The sequence below is a fragment of the Terrapene carolina genome, unplaced genomic scaffold (assembly GCF_002925995.2).
Source record: "Terrapene carolina triunguis isolate 2854851 unplaced genomic scaffold, T_m_triunguis-2.0 Scaffold111, whole genome shotgun sequence".
Taxonomy (NCBI): Eukaryota; Metazoa; Chordata; order Testudines; family Emydidae; genus Terrapene; species Terrapene triunguis.
Genome location: NW_020664462.1, coordinates 15422411 through 15449833, shown reverse-complemented (window position 1 = coordinate 15449833; position 27423 = coordinate 15422411). Strand labels below are relative to the sequence as shown.

At 43.6% G+C, this 27423-nt stretch overlaps 1 protein-coding gene across 1 annotated transcript; it reads right to left on the bottom strand.

The window, feature by feature from the left end:
- Window positions 1-569: 569 nt before the first annotated feature.
- INSIG1 (insulin induced gene 1) lies at window positions 570-18192 on the bottom strand. Its single transcript, XM_024198930.2, has 7 exons — window positions 18089-18192; window positions 16874-17286; window positions 12380-12504; window positions 11432-11598; window positions 10735-10838; window positions 4836-4842; window positions 570-2974 (listed from the first exon to the last, which is right to left on the bottom strand). Exons 2-7 carry the CDS (start codon window positions 17277-17279, stop codon window positions 2956-2958), a joined length of 828 nt encoding a protein of 275 aa, XP_024054698.1. The 5' UTR covers window positions 17280-17286; window positions 18089-18192; the 3' UTR covers window positions 570-2955.
- Between the last annotated feature and the right edge of the window lie 9231 nt (window positions 18193-27423).

Here is a 27423-nt window from a genome sequence, read left to right as displayed (position 1 = left end):
ACTAGTTAATCTGCCCTTGATGTGTGCCAAATATGGCATACACCTTCGCAAGAGATTCCATTATATGGCAAATTTGAGAGCATTCCTTATTGCACGGTAACCAAGTAGCCCCCTTACCATTGTAGGGAAGGAAAATTTAAATTGTACACTTGTTTTTTTCCTATAAAGTCTGAAGATTTTAGCTGAAGAATTAGAACATCTTGGAAGGAAATGAGACACACCATCCTCACATTGATTTATTCTCTCACTGGTATTCAAATCACACAGCAGCAACATTTGCTGATCTGCCAAGGAGAGTTAAAAGATGTACCAAACTGTGTAAGACAGGAAAGGGTTTTTATCCCCCAACCCCCTAAAAAAATTCTTACCATCTTCAATCATAATGAGTTGTAAGCCATGGTTTGTTTTATTTTTAAAGGACAGCTGCCTCAAAATTTCACTTAATTTGAGTTTTAAAAGGATGTGTGTTATATGTAGTATTTTCTGCCAATCAGAATGAATAACGGAACGGCTATCAAGTTTGGCCTCATTCAATAAATTTTTCTTAAAGAAAATCCACAAAGAATAAGTCACTTGGTCTTAAACCTTTAATAATAAAAAGGCAAAACAAAACACACTGCTGAAAACTTATCAGTAAGAATGAGAATTTAAGTGTTCAAATCCTGAATAGTGCAAATTTCTCTCCCACAACTGATCACTTTGGTTAATATACTTAGAAGTATTGGCAAAACTGAACTTTTGACTTACATTTTTGGCTGCATTATTTCTAACACATACAGATTTAGTTGGTCTTTTAAAAATACACCTTAAATACTTACTGCTGTATGATCAAATATATTTACAGCTCATTGTGCCCTTTAATCACATCTGGTTATTTAGGCATTGACACTGGTAACAACATTTATTTCAACTTAATAGGTTTCTCCAAATAGCACAGTCAGCCATTTTATTGAATGAATTAGCTCAATTCTGATCTCAGGCCTTGCCACCTTGATCTTGCAAGCACTTATGCACATAAGTTTCTCAGTAGTCCTATTGAGCTTAATTTGACTATACATATCTATAGTTATTCCCATCATAAATGTTTGCAGTAGAAGGCCCTTATACCAGTGATATTCCATTGAAGCAAATGGAGTTACTGGTTTACACTAAAACAAGATCAGAATTGGGCTCAGTTTAAGATAGCCTTTGTGCTAATCTTCAAGCTGAAGGCAATTTTACTTTTGTTTACTCCCTTCCCTTCAAATTCAGGATTTTCAAGTCTGCACCAAAGTGTTAATATTTCCCTCAAAAAGGAAATAAAATTACAAATACTGTTATTTAGTCTCAATGTCTCTTTTGCTGATGGCTAAGCCTCTAAACAGATGTCACGGGCTAGATCTGAAGCTACATAAGATTGGAAATGAACAAAAATTGCATAATACAAAAGGCAAATTCATAAAAGTGGACAAGTACATCATAACCACAAAACTGGAGTATTTCTAAAAGTTTGGGTTCAATGAAGGGACAACAATAAGCTAACTTTGCTAGTCAAATTATTGCTGAATTTTTCCTCCATGCAGCATTGAAATGAATTCAGAACCCTTCTCTTTAATATCTCATAAGAAACTATGAATATTGAAGAGAATACAAGGCTCAGATTTTACTGTACATTGCACTTTAATTTTAAGACCTAATACTTGCTATTTAAGTCTACTGTGGTCTAAGCTATTAAATGTATACATTGTGCTCACTAGAACTAAATATTTAGAAACACCAAATGTTCAATGTAGTGACATAAGCACTATTTTTTTTTTTACAAGGCAATCACAGATTGCAAGTTTTATAGGGTTGTGAAAAAATAAAGTGGTGATCTCTCCAAAAATTGAACTGAGAAGTAACCTAATAACTATGCTTCATTTATTAAATAGTAAGTGACAATCCTAGTCTGCTCCTGCTTCCATTGAATTCAGTCAAAACTCTTACTGACTAAAGTGGAAGCAAGATTAGGCTCATAATCTGCTCTTTATAGGGCCTGATTCAACTCCCAAGGAAATAAATACAAGTATTTTCATTAACTTTAATGGAAGATAGGGGTCAAATTCTGAGCACCTGCAATTCCCACTAGTAGCAGTGGGACTGCAGGTGCTCAGCATATCTGAGGCCCAGATTTAGTAAAATACTAAGGTATATACCCAACTTTAAGCAAGCATACTGACACACTTAAAGTACCTTACTGAATTGGGGTCAGATTTTGGCCAAGATACAGATAGAAGTATTAAACAGACAGATGAACTGTAATGAAACTATTAAAATTGGGGCTTTTAGCTGTTTCATACAGTTTGCTTTAAACAAGATTGTCTATAGTATTCTCCTATTGTTCTGAAGTGATTTATAGATTCTATACTAAGTTACTTCAAAAATGCAATGCAGCATTACAAATAAGGGCATGATTCCTTCATACAACTCAAAGCATTGCATTAATACTTTTAATTTAATTTAGATCGCTTATTTTTAAACAACCCTTTTAAAAAAAAGATTTGGATAAATACTATTCCTATTAAACCATACTTCACCTTTTTTAAGCACCATCAATCTACTTCCTTTGGGCACTGATACAAGAGCTTGTAATTAAATTTTAGTTTCAAGGCTTTGAAATATGGCAGCTGCTTCAATAACTGAAATTGGAATCTAGTAATTGGAAAACTGCCACCTCGCCAGAACTGCTGTACGTAACTTGATGTTAAATTCTTCCAGAGAACAGCCAGGCGCAAATGCTTATGCAGTAAATCAAGGTAAGATTTCAAGATAAGCAGTTAATTTCACTTGGCTATTCTAAAATGGATTAGTATTTTTCACAAGTCATTTGTGCAGTGAGCCCATAGAGATTTAGAAAAAATAATCCGCAGTCAAAAACAAGAACACATCTTCTTAATTTTGTTTTCATACTGGCACCATGTCTTTTGCTCCAAGGATCTAATCAGTGTGTGGTTTCTAAAAAAAAAAAAAAAAAAAAAAAAAAAAAAAAAAAAAAAAAAGTGATTAATATAGTACACAATACTGCATTTTATTGTTGTGTGACTTACATTATCTAGTGAGGTACACACTACTGTACACTAAAGGTTTCCAGTATTTTTAGAAATTATTGAAATAACTTGAACAAATCTGGATCTTTATATTTGTCACAGGCCTGGGAGTTAGAAAACCTGGGTTCTAATCTGAGCTCTGCTACTGATATGCAGTGTGACCTTGGACAAGGCACTTCACCGCTGTCTTAATTTCTCCCATCTGAAAATGGGAAGGATATTTTCCCCTTTGTACAGCAAGTTTTTTATCCATAGACCTAAACTATAAGTGTTACATATTAATGCTTACAGAAATGAGGTTTAATAAGTAGCATTTAGAATAAGTTCCCAAAACAATTGTTAAGAATAGATTGTTAATACTTCAGAACTTTGACCAGAGAATAGTCCAGCTTAATGAACTCTCATCAATTTTAATACAGCATTATACCTAGTTATACAGACCCCAATTTGGGAGAAGTACATCCATCTTTAATTCAGGAAAGCCCTTTTGCTTTAACTTTAAGCATGTATCTGCACTTAAGTCCCACTGACTTCAACAGTGTTTTCCTGAATTGAGGCCACGTATTCCAATCTACAGAAGTACTGACAATGGAACTATCCATATAATGAATTGGGTAGAACTGATTTGCTATTAAAGACTAACAGAATGCATCAAATCTGCTTTAGCTCCCAGTTAAGTGTGTTCATTTTTATGAATCTCATTATTCTGACAATAACTGTCAATTGCTCATTGTCAAAACGGATCTATTGATTTCTGTTTTAACATTGTAGCGTTCTGACACTCGCTCCCATTGTTTTCTTTAAGTCTGCCTACTGTTTTCCAACTTTGGCTTGAAACATAACTTTGTGTCAAGGAAGAACACAGCTCATGGCATAGTCAGGTGGTACCTTGCAGTAAATAGCAGGGAAACATTATTTAGCATTCTCTAAGAAGTTTATCCTTAGAATCTATGCTCTGGGGTAGCATCCAAATGTTAACTATATTGAAATGGGTTATGAAACAGTTGCACATGACCAAGCTTTCTAGGGGAATATTTGTACTAGGAAACAATGTAGTTTTCAGTGCAAGTCTTTGTATAAAGATGGAGAAATCCTTGGATGTTTTGACATGGCTTGCACTTCACAACTGGTTTGTCTTCAAAAGATTAGATTGGGCGTTTATGTCTAAAACTGACTATCTGTTGATGCAGTTAAGCTGAAAATTGATTCCATACACTACAGGGCCCTACTGTTGTACTGCTTGCCCACCCAGAACAGTACAGTCCACGGGAGTTTTGGAACGGCAAGGAACAGAGCTTATGACACAAATCTCCAAAAGATATGACCAAAGGGTTATTAGTGTGGTCCCCTACTATTTTAGTAAGAGTCCTCGAGGCCATTGTTCTCACAGAATGTGAAGTATTCCCAGATAGTAATCCAGGAAGATTAAAACCTAGGCAGTTTGAAATAGAGAGACAAAGATGCACATAGAATGTCAGTGTTGAAAATGGTCATATCCCTGTGAAAGGAACCAAGGGTGGGTTTGCAATTGTTTATAACCTAGTCAGTCTTCCTCTTTAGGGCCAAATTAAATGTATATATTAACAGTGTCAAGAGTAGAAGGATTATGCTTCAGTTAGAGTACTTTAAGGGGCTTCTATTAGCAGAGACTAAGAGTGATCTCAAAGCACTACTGGTTTCATCTAGAATAGTCAGAAATGTTGTACAGCACATTATAAAATTACACACAAAAAACTATTAATGTTAATATTGTAAAGTTAAGCACTCACATCAGGAAGTGCCAAAACTAAGGTTCCCCCTTTGTGTATTCATTATAATAGTCTTTACATGATCACATTTTTTCCATCATATCTCTGCTTCATTCAGTGCACAAGACACACAGTGCTCACTTAGCAGGTAGTGATTCAATATTTCTTTTTATTTTCATCACTCAATGTGTGACCCCAGGCCTTAATTACTGCACATGATCCAAGCGCTTTAAGGAATACAGAATTCTTCATTTCCTCACAGGCTTTTTTTTAGTGTTCATCTGAGTGCATCACAAACATTAATAAGTTTACCTTTACAGCATCCCCATGAGGTGAGGATGGTATCCCCAGTTTATAGATGGGAAACTGAGGCACAGAGATTAAGGACCAAATTGACAAAAATATCAACTAATTTAGGTGTCTGACATGACAATTTCCCAGAGTATTTAGCATTTTATAACACCTGATATGTTCAAAACAGAGTTCCAGTTGTCTTGAATTTCAGTCATGAGCACTCAGCACTTCTGCAAGACAGGCCCCAAGTGTCTTAAACTGGGCACCCAGGGGAAAAAAAAAAAAAAAAGTAGCTACCTCTGAGAAGTTTGGTTTAAGTGACTTGTTTAGTATTACAAACTCTGTGGCAGATGCTGAAATAGAATCAGGAGTACATCCTCCTCATGCAGTTCCCTATTTCACACACCTTCCAATTTCCTGCAACAAGTGAGATAAGGGTCCTATAAAGTTATTTTTATGGGGAAGTATCAGAAGGTCTCCTACACAAAGTTACACTACCACCAAGCAACTCCTGTTGGGGGATAAAATCCCTGCTGTGCTAGGTGCTGTACAAATAAAGACACAATCCCTACCCTAGGAGAGCTCACAACCTTGGTTAGTGACAAGATACAGCAAAAGTAGATTTATGAATGGGTGGAGGTGGACAGAGGATGACTAATGAACATGTTTTAACAGCCTAGCTATGTGCATGAACCCACACTTTTGGGGGGAAAGGGACTAAAGTAGGTGAAATTCCCATTGCACTTGCTTATGCCAGGCATGAATTTGTTCTAGAACATTGTTTGTTTTAAGTGAGGGATGTTAAGTGGAATGGGTTCCACAGGCTAGACTCTAGCACTGCCCAGCTACCTGTCACATTAAGATGCAATGGTAGGTTCCCTGTAAGGCTGGTAACAGATCAGTACAAATGCTTCTCAAGGTAAGACTCAGGTAGGTGGTCACAGGCATAACCAGTTTTAGATTTTTACACAGTTTTAGGGTTTTAACAACTACTGTTAAGTCAAAAGTGGCTGATACATAACCACTAGTGCTCAAAATAGAGAGCAAGTACCATTTTTTTCCAATAAGCAAACAGGGATAGGTGTCTATGGCCAAAAGCCCTATTAAGAGGGAACTACATTATGAAACTTCAGTCATCTGGTCACGTTACTGTTGCAAGGTAATCACAGAATGGAGGTACTTGTGTGCTGAACAAAAAGAAAGCCAGACTTGCATACCATATCCAACACAGGACTGTCAAAGGAAATAGTAAAGGCAAAAGGGAGAAGTCTACTTAATTACAGAAAGAAAGTGAAGTTTCACAATAGAAACAACACTATGTTGCATAATGAACATATCCTAGTCAACTTTTAGTGTGATAAGCCACAGCAGTCAAGTTATGGCTATGCTCTGCAGTAGGTTATTACTTTTTAATAAGGGCTTATTGAGAAACAATCTGTGTTTGACTGAAATCATGCACATTGTTAGTAGGCAGTAATCATGCTGGAGTTCTTCTGACTCTGATGGTTCCATTACCCCAACCCAATATGAAGGAGGTCAGACAGGATCTCTAGAGTTAAAGTAGGGTGTGAAGTTAGTAGTCGAGCAGGAGGAACCTTAGGAAAAGCCAAGCTAGAGAGGATGTTTATGATGAACTTTGATCTTAGTGTTAATTTGTGCCAATATAACCAAACCCCAGGAAGGGGACTTGTTTGGCCTCTACATGGTCACAAGCTGTCAGACTGGGACTGATCCCTACCACAGATTTATTTTAAAAGTGAATAATTCACAAAGAACAGTTCTACAGTAATGTTTATTTTTCACAACAGATAGAGAATGAACCAGAGAGGGAAACTTATCATGGACTGCCATAGGGCCTAGAGTTCATACCCAGGCTTCAGTAGTAGGTTAAAAATCACAGATGTTGTAGATTATGATTAAGACAGACCATTTTTGTTGTGTAGCATTCTAGGGTTTTTTTTCTAGTTTTATTGAGACATTCCAGAGGTACCAAGCAAATACAGTACATATAGGGTGTATTTTTATTTCTTAGTTCCTTTGCTGTCTAACACAAAAATAGAGCCTTTGCCCTCCAACTTTGGTTAGGTGACTAGCTCCAGGACTGGTGGCAGCTTCTCTGTGGAAACCATATTATTGACTAGTTAAGAGAAATCAGGTGTGATTGTAGCCTCAGTCTAAGGTGCTTTGCCTGCTACCAGGTTGTTGCCACATTTAATTACAACACTACACATGTTCAAAATACATGTTAAATCTCCTGGAGTCCAGTAATCAGAAAGCTAGAGTTACCTCACAGTGTATGTTCTTCACCTAATAAAATATACACAGTGAGGTAGGGGGGAAGGAAGGGAAGACACTCTTCTACCAGTAGAGAGTAATCAGGAAGTGTAGAAAGGTACAATTCTGACCTCTAGACTGGTGAAGGCTTACATGCATTGGGCTTGATTCTCCACCATTGCCATGTATCTTGTCTAGTCATTCATATGCAAGCAAAGTGGGTATCAAATGCTACCTTTCTGATTTGGTAGAATTTTACACAAACTCTGCTTAGCCTTTATAAGTGACTAGACAAAGGTGCAATGCAGCAGAGAATCAAACCCCCACTTTCAATTCTCCTTTGGTACAGAACATGAACAGAGATTTTTTTAAACTCCCTTACACCTGTGACTAGTCCAGTTATTTCAAAATTATAAGACCAAGCTTTTACATAAGATGTTTAAGAAAGCTATTTGCATGCAGTACAGCAATTTGGTTAGTGGAGAAGAGGCCTTAGTGTCAATGTGTGTGGCAGTAGATAGTCACATGGGTTGTACACCTCCTCAGCAGGTCAAACTGCAGCTTGTATCCAAAGCCACATTTATGAAGGTCATTATATTTCTTCAGACAACAAGTGAGAGATGGCAAACAAAGCAACTTTTCTTTTTGTTTTAAGCAATGCCAAAAAGCATCTAACAAGTATTTGTAGGATTTCAAGAGTTTTCAACTGGCTCACTGCCTGGATATAGCCTAGAGAACACGGTTACAAAGTGATACCACTTTGTTCAGATTTAGTTCAAGCTAGAATATTGTACTGTCTCCCATCCTTGTTTACTACAAGCCTGTTAAGTGTCCAGTGATCCACACAGGATCAGCAGAAGATTGAGATCATCCAAGAAGCATAAGAAAAGAGCTAGTGGACCAAGTTACTTGATTCCATTTTCAGTTGATCCACTTGCATTCTCTTCTGACAACTTTTAGTGATAATGAATTACTCAAAATTGTAATAAGAGCTGGCTGGAAATCCCTTCTCATAAGAAGTTTCACATTTTAATCAAAAAATATGAAAATGCAGTATTTTCAAAGGAAGGAATTTCCAGAAAAATTTTACTTTAGGAAAACTACAATGGAGTTTTTGGCTGGCTGCCTGCATAGAAGGCTATTGTTCAATTTCACTTTCACCCTGCAGGAAGAGAGTGAAATTGACAAACTTCCCAGGTGGACAGCTGTCATTTTAATTTTTCCCAACAGAAAATAGAATTTTTTTGGAAAAAAAGTTTTCATGTAGAAAATTTCCATTTTGCAAAAAAACAGTATTTTCCAGAGTCATTCCAGTGGAAAGTTACCAACTCTAGTAACGACAGATAATAAGGGATCCTTATTTGTTACAGTAACTCCTCACCAACACATCTGTCAAGTTTTGTCCTTTCTTTCTAGAACTCTTCCTGACAACCCCACCTGATTCTGTAATTAGTCAGCATTGCCAATTAAGTAGTACCGTGTGAAGGGAGACTCTCCTAAACATATCTGCAGTTTGATCTGACCCCACCCCAGGTCTGGCAAAGGCAACTAACTTCCTTTATCACTGCTGTTAAATAAAGATGCTGCACAATGCAACATGAAATAAACACTAGCAATATCTGTATAGCCTTTATTATGGAGGTACCAGTTGCAACTCCCTAGTTAAAGATCCATTTTGCACTTAAAGCAGGGAGATAGTTGAGAGATTTTCTGTTTGGGCTTTAGATTTCTTATCACTCTAAAGGACCAATATCACATGCACCCCTTTAGAGACACTCATTTCTTCTTAGCCATCTGAGTTGTATTCAGCATCATCTTATCCTAACTAAAAAAATATGCGGAGACAGATTACATTGGTACAGGTTTTTAAAATTGTATTAATGGTCTTGCACATTAAAAAGTACATTCATGCAAACTTCGATACTCACTGAAAAGTTTGAGCATGAACATAGCCATGGGACTCAGAACCAGGTGTCATAAGCAAGTAGCCTCAAAATTTGCCCCAAAATTCCAAAGGGAAGTGACCTCAACTATGCTTCCCCCACCCCCCCCTCTTTTCTGAAAGACTCCCTCATTAGTTCAGTAACAGACCCTATGGCCCTTTGTACACTAAAGAAATTAATGTTTGACATTGGAGAGAAGAGGTCAAACGATCTCCCTAACCTGACTTTTCTGCAAACCAGTGTTGAAAACTACTGTCCCAAAGGCATTGATGGGGTCAGTCAAGTTCAACACCGCAGTAGCAAAGCATACTACAAGGTATGTTGAACTATGACCCTATTCATGCTAGTAGGACAATAGTTTTCCAACACTGATTTGAGAAGAGCTGGGGTAGAAGGGATGAGATAACAGGCCTGTTGTGTTACACAAGCTACATACACTAGACCTTCACCTACTTTTAGGGCACACATGCCATTCAACAGCATCCCCTACTCCTTTAGGAAAATCTTGAACATTAAGCCTGACATGTCAAGTACTTGAAAGCCCCTGTGCCCTTCTTTTGGGAAAGGTTATACACCTCAATCACATCAGTATTGCAGGGTAGCAGAGATAGTCAATTGGAGGAGGCTTTCCAGGATCAGAGAATTGTGGCTAAGGAGACAGAAGCCAATCAATGCAGTATTAATTATGACTATCCGTCAATGTCAGAACACATTTGACAAGCAGGTTTTAAGCTGATGTGCAAGCCATAGACAAGAGAAAATTTCTTTTAATTGTTAAATATTGCTGTAAAAAAAGCAAGTTTCTACTATATCTATTTAAGAACCGAATATATGAGGCTATTATCCAGCATATACAATCCCCAATGTGTGAAATTACAGTTATGCAGGAGTAGGCCCTGAACTACATGTTTGTGAGGAGAAAGACACCATGTATTTTCATACTAGGATGAAGGAAGATAAAGCTATACAGGGCAACATTTTTCTGAAAAACTGAATTTTAAAAAAGCAGGTTTTCCTCCCCAGTGTCTTTCTACCTTCCAACCTCCCCACAACTTCTAGTCTCCAGTTGTTAAGACAGTCAGTGGAGGGGGCATCAGAAGCTCTCCTATGGTCCTGCACTTCACTATACTAAGATTCTGATTAGGCCTACAACACCCAGTATGATTCATATTGCCACTGGAAGAGCTCCAATGAGGATAAAGAGCCTCATGCTAATGAATACTATAGAATTCCATCCCAGTGACAACATGCCAGATTTCTGTGCTCAAGTTTCAGTCCTTGGGAGAAGGTTTTATAAGGCTTACTAGTCAGTTCATGAATCATGACCTCACAGGCACAGTCTCCATGGACGAACATCTGTAAAGGATGCTTCCCTATTAAATACACAAATACTAATTAATTATACAACAGTTACCATAGCCAGTTGTCTTCCTATGTTTCCTACTGTCACACCTCCTGAGAAAAATATACATGGTAGCCAAGAACGGATGTAAAGAAAATCTGGCGATGTATACCTAAAGTAAACAAAAATTAGTGAATTAGAAAAAAGACACTGCATTTCCATTATGTAGAAGAATTATAGTCCAATAGTCTTATATAGAAGACTAATCATAATGCAAGGAATTCCTCCCCACCCACATAAAAAAAGTAGCAAGAGGAAATAATCCTCATCTTTCTTAAAAAAGCCCTATGTTGGGTTAAGGCCAGCTTCCAGCCAAAAAAGGTTAGCAATTCCCTCCTTCTGGAGCCAGTCAATGGCACTTCAGGGTCGGGGGGGGGGGGGGGGGATAAGGGGGGGGGAAAAAAAGGGGGTTGTCTTTCAACTAGGGGTCTGAGCTTTTTTTTACCACAATTTTCTCCATGAGCTCACAATCAAGACTGATCCTCTATGGCAGCATACTGCAATGTCACTGTCTTATGTCCTAACTTGGTTGGCCCTGCCTTTGTTTTAGGAGTAGTGCATTACACTTGTTTATATTCTTTAGATTTCAAAGTACAATAACTTCAAATATAAAGCAAAATATTGAAATTTCCATATTTTACAAAAAAGTGAATTCTCTAGCAGTCAGGTCAGTTCAAGTGTTAAGTTTTAAATATGTATACTTACTGATAAACACCATTATATACAAGAAACTGAGTGATTAGAGTGGCTAGAAAGGCTATTGTAATTCCAAGACCAAGACCACTTCTTGAACGATCAAATGTCCACCAAAGGCCCAACGACAAGGCTGCTAGAGTCAAGGAGAGCTGAATGTTATTTGCAAAATCCAGTTTCTAATCAGAAAGTTAAGGACAATTCCGTAAAGATTTTAGCCACAGAAAAAGGTTTCAGACAAAACTTTAATACCTCACGTAGACAGTTTAAGAATGATCACTAATTCTGGATGCCCAGAGAGAGACCTTGGAGCAGGTTTTCAGAGAGTCTATTGACTTTTAGTTGGAGTTGTGATCAGTTGTGACCATGAAGATCAGGCCAAGGCTGCTCATAACCAAGTACCCAAAGATTAAAGGAATCCCAATTTAGTGGCCACTTTTTAAAGTTTTGGCCTATAAAACCAAGACTTCCCTTCCTTTCTGTTGATTTAAGTTTTCTGCTGGAATAGTAACTATTCCAAGAATTTCAGTACAATAAGCATCCATCTGGGATAGTGACTACCAGTAACTTCTGAGACTGCTGTTTACATGGGTGATAAACCTATCTTTATTGACCATTTTAGTAGCAAAAAGGTCATATTTTTAAGTTTAACTGTTGCCTCGGTTCAGTTGGTAGCCATTAACCAACTCTAAATGAACTCTAAAAACAATTCTGACACATGAGCATATGATCCATTTTACAAATACATATTGTAGTAATAAGTATCTATTCTTCAGCTGTTGTGTAAGCTATGACCACATCTCTCCTATCAGCATTAAGTCTTACCTGTAAGCTATGACCACGTCTCTCCTATTAGCATTAAGTCTTACCTGTTTAAGACTCTTAAGACAAACCTGCTACTATGGTTCATTATAATCAACATTTAAAGAAACACAAAAAGGTAAACTAGTTCAAGGATACAGCACTTGCATGGTTAATACCAACAAAAACTGCTATACATCGCATTACACTGGCCCATTCTCTCTTGAATTTGTGTGGTTCTCCAAGATGGCTGTCAATACAGGGGTACAGCAGGCCAACAACAGCTGTAAGAATGAAATGAGATAGCTTGTACATAGAATTTATACAATTAATATTTCAATATTAGTCTGGCAAATAAGTACATGGCAAAGCCTCCTAAGCAGTCAAAGACTCATATCACTTTATATGTAGGGCCATACCAAACTCTTGGCTGTGAAAAATGCGTCATGGACCATGAAAGCTGGTCTCCCCTATGAAATCAATAGGGTAAAAGTACACAGCACTTCTCAAACTGGGGATCCTGACCCGAAATGGGGTCACAAGGCTATTGTACGGGGAGGGGTGTCACAGTATTGCTACCCTTACTTCTGCACTGCCTTCAAAGCTGGGTAACAGAGTGGCAGTTGCTGGCCAGGCACCGACTGAAGGCTGCACTGCTGCAGCAGCAGTAAGGGTGGGATGGGATGGGGTGGTGTATTGCCACCCTTCCTTCTGGGCTGCCTTCAGAGCTGGCCACCTGCTCTCTGGCTGCCCAGCTCTGAAGGCAGCACAGAAGTAAGGTTGACGTGGTAGTGAAGACAAGTCCATAGAGTCAGGGGACTTCCTTTTCCCAAGAGTAACAGGTCATACTCACTTTGCATCTATTCGGCTGGATACCTGTTACATAACATCAAAGTCAACACATGACATTACCAAAAATTTAAAGCAAAGTGAAGGGTGGAATATTTCTTTACTTTCAAGAATCCAGTATAGCCAAGACACCCTCCAGTGACAACTGAATAGGCATGACTGAGTTACAGGCATCTTACATTTGGGCCTGATCCAAAGTCCACTCAAGTCAATAGACTTTGAATCAGGATCATAAATACCTGCCTGAACTTAAACCATGGGCAGAGGAACTCCCCCCTCATATAGCTATTAAAAAGACTTCAGGATTGTCACTCTGAAGCCTTGAATCTCTGAGTCAGTGTGAAGTGATGGAAACAGCTGCAAAGGGGGAGTGGAGGGGGAAGAGAGAGCGAGTGTGTGTGTGTGTGTAATTTCACCAGGATCAGTCATCACTGGGATTCATGTTCCATTACTATCCACGTTTTAGGTTCTCAGCCATTTTGACTTTACCCAATTACACCCATGCAACAGCAGGGGCTTTCAGCTACTATATCTATCCAGTAGTACTAGATCACTGTGACAGAGGTAACAGCCAATTGCCACCCTTCTTGTACACCTAATTTGCATACAATAATTTCATTTATGGTCAGTGATATGAGGGAACTGGCACAAGATGGATTACTTTGTCCAACTGCCACAATTCTTCAAAAGTTGATTTGCCACCTATACAACTCAAATGCCAATGCAATCCACACCCCCAAACAAGTCAATATAGTCACCCACACAAGATTCCAAGATTGTCACCCTGTCACAGGCTTTCAAATACTAGTTGGATTATAATGGCCCATTTCTGCTCCCGTTAAAATCAAGGAAATTGAAGGAGCATACAACTTATTTAGTTTTAAGAGAGCTGGACAAATTTATGAGTGTACTTGTATGACCAGGTTGCTTGTGATGGGAGGGGCTCACTTCTAGTTTGTCTTCTCTTCCTAAAGCTCATGCTTCAGCATTCCAGCCTGCAACCCCAAATGTATTCTGGAAGGGTTTTGTTTATTTTAAGTCTCCTTCCTCTGAAGCATCAGGGATGGCCACAGCTGGAGATGGGACATTGGCTGGTATAGGCCAGGGCTCCGAGGTGGCACAGAGCAGTCTCTCCTCTCAGGTGCCTGGATGGCTAGTTCTTGCTCACATGCTCAGGGTCTAACTGATTGCCATGGGGGGGAAAGGGGGGGGAGGTCAGGAAGGACTTCCCCCCCAGGTCACATAGGCAAAATGCCTCCCCCAGGTCACTTCCATTCTTTGCAGTGTCTGGGTGCAGGTCACTTTCCAGGATTATCTGGCTCTCTCATTTAATCATGCCTGCCACTGTGGGGGCCTCGACCACTGGTGCACCTGGATCCCACCCATTCTCTGTCCGTGGCACATAATAGTCTAGTTTCCTGGGGGTTGTAATACTTTGTTGGGTTTGGCATGTGGGTGGCCTGTGATCTACAAGAGGTCAAACTAGATTATCTAGTGGTCCCTTCTGGCCTTTAACTCTGACTCTAACCCTAACCCTTACTATAGACTTCAACAGTAGCAGGATAAAGCCTTAAATGAGCCAAATTCTGTTGTCAGTTGCACAATTAAAGTTATATTCCATTGTGTAACTACAGGAAGAATGTCACTCAAGATTAGGTAGCATTTGTTTTTAAAAGCAACTTCTTAGAAGGGGTAAAAGTCACCTCTATTTCCAGAGCTTACTGGGACTACGAAAGGGCTGTTTGACCTCTTTTCACACATGTTCTTGCCATGCACTTAAGCTTCAAAGTTGTAGCTGGCTAGAAGAGATGCTTAGAAGCTTGGGATTTCAGACTGGTGTAGTTGGCATAACATTCTAGACCATTATCATGGCAGCAATTAATTTTCAAATTGAAAAACAGATTTGTCTACATTCAAAAGACACTGTACCAAACAGGAGACACTCTTGTGCTACTCACTCTGGGGCAGAATACTCTCCTTTGGAAACAATTTACTGTGGGGGCCCAAACAAACAGTGTTAATGGCTACAGCTTTAAACAAGTCAGACTTGAACAAACATCTACATAAAGTAACTCAGTATCAACTAAATGTCAGATAAAATTAGCTAGCTTATTAAATTTGTGCTTTTTTGTTTGAAAGCACAATACAAACTCTAGTATTTTCAAACATCTTTGGTTAGGTGTTTTTGTTACTGTACAGCAGTAGAGGAACTTGCCTAAAGTCAGTATGTGGTAAAACTGGATTCACATAATCCTCTGATCAGAGAGCACAAAACTCAATTGAAAGCTTTCAAATCTAGTCCTGCTGAAGAAAACGTCTGGTCTATCAGTGATGATGCACTCAGCTATATACACTTACTCATCAAGACAAATGCTCTGTTTAACACACAAACACACCCTTGCATTTTCAGAGGGTTCTTACAAGAATGATAAGATTGTTGAGAACATTATTCCTGGCCAGAGTTGGAAAGTAAAGTTGTATGTAACCTGCTATAATTGTTATCCTTATATTAGATGGATTTAAAGGGGTATTGGATTGAAAGGTATGTTTTTAAGAAGGAAATTTTTTCATCAGTGTTGCAAATAATGCTTTGCTTGGACTATTAAAAACACAATTCTAAAGAGCAGAGTTCCTTTACACTGGTTATGGTGTTTTCAGCTTCCACAAGCCAGAGTCTACAGATTTTCACTCTTACCTTAATGCACTAGCACAGTGCTAGAATGTTTGGATTGCAGATGCTACATAGGAAGGTTTAAGATTTTTTTTTCTTCCCTATTTGTGTTTTAAAAAGAAGTCATGGGAACATTTCTCTTGGTTTTATTGGTTTTTAATTTAACCTGCCATCTCCCTCCCCATCCTTTCCCGAATGCCATCTGTATATACTAGATGTACAGTAAAAGCAGGACTTAAATTATTAGTACCAATACTGAGTTCATCTGCCCATTTTTGTTCAATTAAACAGCGAAAAGGCCTCTTATTTTCATTGTGTGTTTTGTTACAGATTGTGCTGTAGCTTGCAAGAACTCAGTTTCTGGTGGTTACTGAGATTGTGGCTACTGGCAGTTGCACTGCTCTCGGCAGAGAACAGGGCAGGCAGCCAGAAGGCTTCCCTCATTCCCCACTGACATGTGACTTCCTTGTTTTCGATTCTCTGTCTGTGGCATGTTCACTCAGGCAGCCAATAGTAACTGAACCTCGCGACTCACCAGTTTCAGAGGGAACCAATCATACAGCAAGCAGCGATGATGAGAGCCATACCTGCTGCTGCACTAGGTCCAAGCACTATTCACAGTCCTGCCAGACAACAGGACACCCAGGATGTACCCCAATACTCTGCAACAAGTGGAGAGCGCTTCTCTTGGCTCCCAGGAGAAAAACCCTATACTCCACTGCCTGCAGAAACCACCTCAGCCCTAAAGAGCTGTGTATAGAGAGAGGTATCCAATTATTCCCTCAGAACATATCACTGCTGAAATATTGGCCAGCTGAATAGAGTATTCATACCTCAAGTACATGTCAAGGCAGTTTGGAAGAGAAGCACATCACCTTTGTGAAGAGTGTGCTTAAACTCAGGAAGCACTTTGTGCCAGATATGAAATTAGTTTTCTCCTGGATGTGGGGAAAAGCTGGACCAAGTCTATTCTTCCCCAAGCCCAGATGTCATGCTAGCTATATACACATTAAGTGTGGCCACTGCCAAACCCCCGAACATGCAGGCCAGACACCCCCCACCCCCAGTACCAGTGCCTTCCTTCTCACATTGCAGCAGACCAAGCCACCTCCAAGCCAACTATAGGGACTCACCTGCAGCTGTCCCACAGCAAGGGGGCACCCACCAGGCAGAGGAGAAGATAGTGGCAATGACTTCCTCAGGGAACAGGGTCACATTCCTCTGGATCTGCAGTAAGTTCAACACCAGTGCCATGAAAGCACCCACAGCAAAGAGCACCAGGCTGCGTTGCACCAAGTGTTGGTTCAAATTCAGGCTGCTGGTGCTGCCGCTACTGCTTCTGAGACTGGAAGTGCTAGGGGTCCGTGTTCCATGACCCACCAAAGTCAGTGGGGAGCTTGAGACAGAAGAGCTCAGCATCTCGCCCACCTTGGCGGCCAGTCCAACAGCAGTTTTCCCCAGTTGGTTTTTATGCCTTCCCCTAGCAGCGCAGGAACAACTCCAGGTGCAATTCTCTAATCTGGGCATTGGCTTCACCATCAGGGTCCTGACACACACAGAGAGAGAGGAGTGCCTATTAGTGCCCAAAAGCATGGGCAATCACTTAGTGCGTCTATGTGTGCCTGAGAATTTAAGCCTATTACTTCGCACGCCTATAGGGCCTACCATTTGAGGAGTTCAAATTAATTTACATCCCCAACACCCACAGCCTCATTTTACAGCTGGAGAATAAGACACTGAAGTCAAGTGACTTGCCAAAGTGCACAGAGGAAGATTGTGGCAGGGCCAAGAGCAAGCCAGATGGTGCATCCAGGTCTCTGCATCTGAAGCCATCACTCAGACACCGGGAAGGGGATGCTGGGGAAGACCCTCAGGGCACTTCAACAATCAATAAGGTCAAGGCCGCTACACCCGGCTGGGCAGGGGAACAGGCAGCGTTGGGGGAAGCCTTGTCTAGACCCCGGCTCGCAGCCCCAGGATGACAAGCTACCTCTAGGCCCCTCCCCAGCCCAGTGGGGTGTCAGGGGCCAAGCGCTCAGGCCGGAGAGGACTGACCCGCCTCCAGGTGTCCCCGGGAGCGGGGTCCGCAGGCAGGCGGGCGCGGCCGGCTGACCCAAGCCCCCCTAGGTGCAGGCAGCGCAGCCCTGCAGGGGACCCGGCCCCCCTCATCCCGCGAAGGGCCAGAGTCGCACGACAGTGCCCGCCACTAGGGGGCTGCGGCGCTACCCCACCAGGCCCCTCTCCCCCACCTGGGCGGCGGGGACAGGACCGGGACCCCCCATTTCCCAGCTCCCAGGGACCAGTGCTGGGGGAGGGGCGCTGAGCACCACGGCTGCCGGGTCACCTACCTGCCGCGGCTGGGCTCCCACCTGCGGGGGCGCTGCTCGACTCCCTCACGGTCCAGTCCCGTCCGGCCGCCGCAGCGGGCTGGGGAAAGGTTTATAAGCAGCGAGCCTCGATGTCACGTCACCCGCTCCCGACCTACCCCGGAGGCAGAGGGAGAGCCGGCCCCCGCCCCTCCCCTCGGAACGGTGGGGGGAGGGAGCCGCCGCGCGGCGCCGGGAACAACATTCAGTCTGGTGAGGCTCGGCAGCCAATGGGAGCCGGGCGGCCGATATGACGTGCGGGACACACCACCCGCCTTCCTTCTCGGTTGACAGCCGCGAAGCGTCAGGGCTGCTGGCTGGCGCGCGAGCCGGAGGAGCTGGCGCGCGGCTGAGCGGGGCGAGGGGAGAGGGCGTTCTGGTGCGTGCTGGTGGTGGTGAGGGGGGAAGGGCTGGGGGGGGGGGGTCACGGGTCCCTTCCGAACGGAACGAACGTTCCGGTCCAATCCCAACGGAAAACGCAGCCGGTTTAAACTGGCTGAGGCCAGGTGGGTGGGGCGGGGCAGGGAATGTGCTTCAAAGACCAGAATGGACCAGGATGGTCAAGTGTAGGGTGAGCTGAGCCTAGCAAGCGACAAGGGGGCTGCCAGGTCCTGCTGCCCTTTGAGCACAAACCCCCTCCGGATTGCACCATCATCGCAACAGGGAACAACCCTCAGCAGCTTCTAATATTGCCCCAACTCCAGCCCCCATGTGCCTGGGCAACTGGCCAGGCAGGGGCATGATGCATTCTGCCCCCATGCGCCACAGATCTGCCCCAGCTCCCCCAGGTGCTATGGTCTGTGTTACACAGGAAGGTGGAGTAGATAGATACTCACAATGGACTCTTCTGGTCTTAAAATCCCAGTGCATGAGCATCCCTGGATCCTGGGTCCAGCTGGAGCGTGACAATTTTTGGCCTTGAGCTTCCACACTGGATTATCTAAAAAAGAATGAAGTGTAGCTACTCTTGCTTCAGTGAAGAAATCTGGATCCCGATGTGTCCAGTCCAATAGCACTGAAAAACACGTACCTGACTCCTGCCCCTTTTTAACCCTAAACCCCCAAATTCTACTGACAAATCTGTGTGCAGTGCATAGATATTTTCAAAAAGGTCTAAGGGATTTAGACATCTTCCATTAAAATGGGTTTTACATTAAGGAATATATGTCAACATTCACTAGGCAGTTTTGATAATTTCAGTCAAACACTGAGCTGCTAAAGCCACATCTATAATGTGATTGTCCACATCTGCTAGGCCAGTTCCATGGCAAAATTTCAATGTAAAGCTGTGCAATTTGCTTGTATCTGAACACATCAAGATCTGGGTTACCTGGATACCGAGTCATCTGATGTAAAAGAATGGCTACAACCTATTTATCCAGAAGGCAAATCTAAGTTTAAAAAATGGGCAGATGCAGGTCCATATTGGATTTTTCAAGTGCAGACTGTGTCTGTTTGAGGGGACCAGACTTTTTTAGTGGATTAGGAACAGTTACATTTGGTCTCTGTTTATGTGCTGTCTATTTTTATGGTAAAATTTGGGGCACATGAGGGCCAAAAATGATGGCATCCAGCAGGATCCAGTTACTGGATACATTTCTCTGTATTGCTATAAGCAGAGATGTTTCAGGGTCTGGATTTTTGCAGTGACACTACAGCAGTTTCATGTTTCTTTTTTCCTGATAGAATTTTGGGGTTTGGGATAAAAAAAACTCAGCAGGGTCCACATTCTGGACACCAATTTTTGAGGCGTTGCACACCTGTTTGAAATAGGGTCTGGAGTTTTTGGTTCACTAGAAGCTGGAGCATTTTTTCTCTAGGCAAAACAGCAGAATTTGGATTAAAAACTGGCAGGCTGCAGGTACCAAATACACATGTTTCCAGTGCAATTGAGCCGGGATGAATCATGGTCCAGATTTGTTCACTGAAATAGGATCAGCTATATTTGTTTTGTATTTAGCTTGTAGAGTTTGGCAGCTTGGGCCAAAAATTGCCAAGCTCTGGCTGGGTACAGGTGGTCGATGAAGGTTTTTGCATATGGCCATTCTTATGTTCTTACTGGTTCAGACCAATGATCTGCCAGCAGATCGAGGAACGTGATCGTTCCCCTTTATTCGACATTGATGAGGCCTCATCTGGAGTACTGTGTCCAGTTTTGGGCCCCACACTACAAGAAGGATGTGGAAAAATTGGAAAGAGTCCAGCGGAGGGCAACAAAAATGATTAGGGGTCTGGAGCACATGACTTATGAGGAGAGGCTGAGGGAACTGGGATTGTTTAGTCTCCAGAAGAGAAGAATGAGGGGGGATTTGATAGCTGCTTTCAACTACCTGAAGGGGGGTTCCAAAGAGGATGGAGCTCGGCTGTTCTCAGTAGTGGCAGATGACAGAACAAGGAGCAATGGTCTCAAGTTGCAGTGGGGGAGGTCTAGGTTGGATATTAGGAAACACTATTTCACTAGGAGGGTGGTGAAGCACTGGAATGCGTTACCTAGGGAGGTGGTGGAATCTCCTTCCTTGGAGGTTTTTAAGGTCCGGCTTGACAAAGCCCTGGCTGGGATGATTTAGTTGGGAATTGGTCCTGCTTTGAGCAGGGGGTTGGACTAGATGACCTCCTGAGGTCCCTTCCAACCCTGATATTCTATGATTCTATGGCCGGTGCCAGATGCTTCAGAGGGAGTGAACAGAACAGGGCACATCATGGAGTGATCCATCCCCAGTCATCCAATCCCAGCTTCTAGTAGTCTGTTATTTAGGGACATCCAGAGCATGGGATTGCATCCCGGACCATTTTGACTAATAGCCATTATTGGACCTATCCTCCATGATTTATCTAATTCTTTTTTTTTAACCCAGTTATAGTTTTGGCTTTCACCACATCCCCTCCCAGTGAGTTCCCCAAGTTAACTGCCTTGTGTGCAGAAATACTTCCTTTTGTTGGTTTTAAACCTGCTGCCTATTAATTTCATTGGATGACCCCGGTTCGTGTATTATGTAAAGGGCCAAATAATACTTTCCTATTCACTTTCTCCAAACCATTCATGATTTTATAGACCTCTATCATATCTTCCCTCAGTCGTCTCTTTTCTAAACTGAACACTCCCAGTCTTTTTAATCTCTCTTCATATGAAAGCTCTTCCATATGCCAATCATTTTGTTGCCCTTCTCTGTATATTTTTCCAGTTCTAATACACCTTTTTTTGAGATGGGGTGACTAGAACTGTACACATTATTCAAGGTGTGCGCGTACAATGGATTTATATAGTGGCATGATATTTTCTGTCTTTTTATCTATCCCCTTCCAAATGGTTCCTAGCATTCTGTTAGCCACTTCATATTGAGCAGATGTTTTCAGAGAACTATTCACAATGATTCCAAGATCTCTTTCTTGAGTGATAACAGCTAATTTAGACCCCATCATTTTGTGTGTATAGTTAGGATTATGCAGGGCCATCCCTAGCCGTTTGGGTGCCCTCCACAGACCCTCTGCAGGGGGGCTGTGTGGGGCCCCAGGCCTCCCCCCGCCAGGGTCTGGGAGGCAGGAGCTGTAGGGGGCCACTTTTGGGTGGCCTGGGAGATTAGCGGGGGGCCAGGAGCAGCCCGCTCCGCTTCCCTCGCCCTGGCCCCAGCCCTGTCACTCGGGGGAGGGGATTAGGGGGAAAGGATCCCCCCACCCACACACTGCCAGCGGCGGGAAGCGGAGCAGCCTGGCCCAGCCCGCTCTACTCTGCCAGCTCCACATCCCGCTTGCAGGGGGGGGCCGGACGAGGGATAGGGCTGGTCGCCGGGGTGGGTGCTGCTGCATATGCAGCATGCAGCTGCCTAGAGCACCTTGAAATCTGGGGCAATTTGGTGCCCCAAATTTCCTGGTGCCCTACGCAGCTGCGTATGCCTAAGGACGGCCCTGGGGTTATGTTTTCCAATGTGTATTAGTTTGCATTTATCAACAGTGAATTTTATCTGCCATTTTGTTGCCCAGTCACCCAGTTTTGTGAGATCCCTTTGTAACTCTTTGGACTTAATTATCTTGAGTAGTTTAGTATCAGAGGGGTAGCCGTGTTAGTCTGGATCTGTAAAAAGCAACAGGGAGCCCTGTGGCACCTTTAAGACTAACAGATGTATTGGAGCATAAGCTTTTGTGGGTGAATGCCCACTTCGTCGGATGCATGTAATGGAAATTTCCCATTGAGTAATTTAGTATCATCTGCAAATTGTGCCACCTCACTGTGTATCCCCTTCCAGATCATTTATCAATATGTTGAACAGCACTGTTCCCAGTACAGATCCTTGGGGGACTGCTATTTACTCTCTGCTCTCTCTACGGTGAAAACTGACAGTTTATTTCAAAGGGTTGTTTCTTGTCTTTTAACCAGTTACTGATCCAGGAGAAGATCTTCCCTCTTATCCCATGACTGCTTATTTTGCTTAAGAGTCTTTAGTGAGGGACCTTTTCAAAGGCTTTCTTAAAGTTTGAGTATACTATATCCACTGGATCACCCTTGTCCAATGTTTGTTGAGCCCCTCAAAGAATTCTAATAGATTAGTGAGGCATGATTTCCCTTTACAACAGCCGTGTTGATTCTTCCCCAACATATTGTGATCATAGATGTGACTGATAATTCTGTTCTTCACTATAATTTAAACCAATTTGCCTGGTACTAAAGTTAGCCTTACCAGCCTGTAGCTGCCAGGATTGCTTTTGGAGCCTTCTTTTAAAAATCGGCATCACATTGGCTATCTGCCAGTCATCTGGTACAGAGGCTGATTTAAGCTATAGGTTACATACCACAGTAGTAGTTCTTCAATTTTGTGTTTGAATTCCTTTAGAACTCTTGGATGAATACCATCTGGTCCTGATGACTTACTATTATTTAGTTTATCAATTTTTTCCAAAACCACTTCTATTGACACCTCAATCTGGGTCAGTTCCTCAGATTTGTCACCTAAAAAGAATGGCTTAGGTGTGGGAATCTCCCTCACATCCTTTGCAGTGAATGCAAAGAATTCATTTAGCTTCTCTGCAACAGCCCTGTCTTCCTTGAGTGCTTCTTTAGCACCTTGATCATTCAGTGGACCCACTTTGGCAGGCTTCCTGCATCTGATGTGCTTACAAAATTTTGCTGTTAGTTTTTGTGTGTTTTGCTAGTTGATCTTTGAATTCTTTTTTGGCCTGCCTAATTATGCTTTTACACTTGACTTGCTAGAGTTTATGATTCTTTCTATATGTTGATTAGCTGGGGAAATTGGCCAAGTTCTGTTCTGCAGCCTTTATTGCTGAACTTCCTGTGCACAATGAATTATTTAAAGAACTGTAGATGTTGGGTTTCTACTGATGTTTTATCCCAACAATGTAATCATTTGTTAAGATAGGCCTCAGATTTCACTTCCATATAATATAATGGGTTGGATTATTATTTGTAGCAGTAGTTTTTCTGGGGGGTTGTATCCATGTAGGCATTTATGGTGTAGGAAGCCTGCAGAACTGTTCCTTGTAATGCTTTTATAGCCAATCGGAAGTGCCCTGATATGTTTATTGCTAGGCCCAGGTATATGTAATTTAGAGTGTGTTCAACCTTCATGCCTTCATTATACAATTTTACTTTGTTTTGGTTGGTTTGGGGCTTTCTTGAAACATCACGAAAGTGTCACTGCAACACAGTGTAGTAGAAAACAGCAGTGCATCATAATGGGAAAGGGAATAATGCAATGTAGTGAAAAATGGCAGCACAACAAATTGTGGCAGCGTGGTGGGAAAATTACACTGTGTGTGCCCAAATAATTTTTGAAATAGTAGCTTTGTTCCTGCCACTAAAGGGTAAAAATTAGGATGATTCCACCAAATGTGGGGCTAGTGGTGCTATGCAGCAATGGTAAGTAATTCTAAAGAGAATTTCTAGCACTGAATGAGGAATTTTATGAGAATAAATGGGAAACTTTCACAGGAACTGGACCATTAATATTGAACTCACCTGCCAGAAGAAACAAGAACGACCACTAACCTTGTTGCATTCAGAGCTGAATGCAAAAATCTGTCTCTGCCCAAGCGTTTCCATAGTAGTACCCTCTAGCTCGGGGGTGGGCAAACTTTTTGGGCCGAGGGCCACATCTGGGTGGGGAAATTGTATGCAGGGCCGGGGCAGGGGGTTGGGATGCAGGAGGGAGTGTGGGGGAGGGGGTGCGGTGTGCAGGAAGGGGCTCAGGGCAAGGGATTGAGGCAGAGGAGGGGTGCAGGATGTATGAGGGGGCTCAGGGAAGGGGGTTGGAGTGCAGGAGGGGTGCGAAGTGCAGGAGGGGGCTCAGGGCAGGGGTGCGGACTGTGGGAGGGGGCTCAGGGCAGGGGTTGGGGTGCAGGAGGGGTGCGAGGTGCAGGCAGAGAGTTGGGGGGCGGGGTGCAGGAGGGGTTCGAGTTCCGGCCCGGCGCCGCTTACCTAAAGTGGCTCTGGGGTGGCAGCGGCACGCACTGGGGCCAGGGCAGGCTCCTTGCATGCCTCCCCTGGCCCCGGCCCCGGCCCCATACCACTCCAGGAAGCGCTGCGGCCCCGGGGGGGGGGGGGGGGGCCCGGCGGGGGCTGCCCTTGCCGGGCCTCCAGGTACCTCCACCGAAGCTCCCATTGGCCAGGATTCCCCATTCCCGGCCAATGGGAGCTGCCGGGGGCGGTGCCTGGAGGCAAGGGCAACACATGTGGAGCCCTCTGCCTCCCCGCCCCACGGCCGCTTCTGAGAGTGGCACGGGGCCCGCGGCGCCACGGGGGGCAATCCTGAGGGGCCGGATCCGACCCGCGGCCCGTAGTTTTCCCACCCCTGCTCTAGCTTAAAGATTCATTTAAAAAAAACCCTAAGCCTGCAGAGAAGGAAGAGCAAGTGAGCGATAGCATTACCAACTTTGAACTCAGAGAAGATGCTCAAATATTACAATTATGAGGCCATATGACAACGTGGAAAGACAGGATAAGGAAAACACTATTATTCCTGAAGAAGTTTTAACTTTCTGCTTCACCCCCTCTTTATCAGTCATGCCCTAAGAACTGTAGGTGGATTTGTCCTAGCCCGTCTTTTTCTCTATTTATTTTTAGACCAGCAGCTTTCAGGACTTGTTTTAACCTTATCTGAAGTTCTTCCTCTAACTTTCCATAAACTAAAATGTCATCCAGAGAAACTTCCACTCTCTCCCTTGTAGAATCTAGCTTATTTTTCCTTTGGATGATCTGTAGCATGCATGCCACTCCAGGGGGTGCCAGAGCCGGTCCCCTATGGATAGTGCTGAGGGAAAAAACTTCTGGCATCGGTGCATGTGGCGAACACATACACCTAAGTTGAATGGACATGAGCAAGCACTCGAAGAAATTCTAGCTACCCCATGTTTACCCTTAGTTTTGTTTCAGGAACAGCAACCATTTGGTGAAAGCCAGGGCCAGATTAACCTTTTGTGGGCTTGGCACCAAACATATTTGTGGGCCCCATGGGGAACGATTGTAAAAGACAGGAGATTGACACAGAAGTTGTCTTTGACACAGCACACAGCTGCACAGATTTTATTTACAAGGGAAAGGCTAAGACTGGGTGCAATCAATGTCCCGTGCCGGGCAACTCTTCACCTCCATCGGGAAGTGACAGGCCCAAGCTCCAGTTGAGTGGTGTAGTCCTGCTCGCTCCCCACTGGCCACCTCAGATAGCGGCAGAGGCCTCCGCCAGCTCCGGGTACCGGCCACACCGGAGGCAACGATACTAACGTTGCTACGATGGTAGACCGACCCCAGGAAAGTCCTGAAAGGGGTTCCCTTCATCAACACTCCTCAATCAGTCATGTTGGTTTTGGATGCCTCTGACTTTGGCTGGGGCGCACCTTGGCACTCTCCAGACACAGGGTATGTGGTCCCCAGAGAAAGTGAGGCTACACATACACATCAAAGAGCTCAGGGCAGTGCGCAGGGCATATACGGTCTTCCTGCCTCACCTGTTGGGCAGAGTGGTCAGAGTCTTGACGGACAACACAGCTTTGATGTGCTACATCAACAGACAAGGGGGAGCAGGATCCTCGGCCCTCTGCCAAGAGGCACTCCATCTCTGGGACTTCTGCATCAACCACGGAATCCACCTAGAAGCATTTTACCTTCCGGGTGCCAAGAACACTCTAGCAAATCACCTAAGCAGGGACTTCTCCTCTCACCTGAATGGGTGCTCCACCCGGAGGTAGCTGACACGATCTTCCAGAGGTGGGGAACTCCCCAAGTGAATTTGTTCACCACCAGGCAGAAAAGGAGGTGCCATGGGTTTTGCTCCAGATAGGGTCTGGGCAAGGGCTCCCTCTCTGACGCCTTCCTCCTGCCATGGGCAAGAAACCTGATGTACGCGTTCCCCCTGATTCTGCTCATCAGCAAGGTCCTTGCGAAAATCAATAGAGACAAGGCTCAGGTTATCATGATCGCCCTGGCGTGGCCTCGCCAGCACTGGTTCAGGATGCTGTCGAGCCTGGCAGAGGTCCCTCTGTGGCCCCTGCTGAACCGTCCGGACCTATTGTCACAGTATCACGGTCAACTCTTGCACCTTAACCTCGTGTTCCTCCACCTCACGGCGTGGACGTTGCGTGGCTGAACCCTGAGGAACGCGCCTGTTTGGAAGGCGTCCAGAAGGTCCTCCTCAAGAGTAGAAAGCCCTCAACTAGACAGACATACCTGGCAAAGTGGACAAGGTTCTCCCGCTGGGTGGCCAAATGAGGCATCTCCCCTTCGCATTCTTTGGTACAGTCGATCTTAGACTACCTGCTTCATTTGAGGAACCAGGGCCTGGCACACTCATCTATTAGGGTGCATCTGTTGGCTATTTCCACCTTTCATCTGCCAATCCAGGGGCAGATGGTGTTCTCCCATGATGTGACAGTCATGTTCCTCAGAGGTCTTGAGAAACTTTTTCCACAAGTTCGGTCCCCGGTCCCTCAGTAGGATCTAAACTTGGTTCTGTGCAGGCTCACGGGCCCGCCCTTTGAGCCACTGGCCTTGTGCTCCCTGTCTCACCTATCGTGGAAGGTAGCTTTCCTGGTGGTGGTGACGTTGGCGAGGCAAGTCTCCGAGCTGCGAGCCCTGACCTCAGAACTGACGTACACGGTCTTTTATAAGGACAAGATTCAGCTCTGGCCTCACCCGGCCTTCTTTCCTAAGGTGGTGTCTACTTTTCACATGAGCCAGGACATCTTCCTTCCGGTCTTCTTTCCCAAGACCCATGAGACTGGTGAGGACAGGCACCTTCACGCTTTGGACATAAGAAGGGCCTTGGCCCTGACAAAGCCTTTCTGTAAGTCGACTCATCTTTTCATCTCTACAA

Coding starts and splice junctions, on each gene's coding strand:
- INSIG1 (XM_024198930.2), bottom strand. CDS start 17,279: ATGGTGAAGCCAATGCCCAGATTAGAGAATTGCACCTGGAGTTGTTCC. Junction 12,505..16,873: donor TTGCTGTGGGACAGCTGCAG/GTGAGTCCCTAT, acceptor TCATTCTTACAG/CTGTTGTTGGCCTGCTGTAC. Junction 11,599..12,379: donor GTATTAACCATGCAAGTGCT/GTATCCTTGAAC, acceptor CTTTCTGATTAG/AAACTGGATTTTGCAAATAA.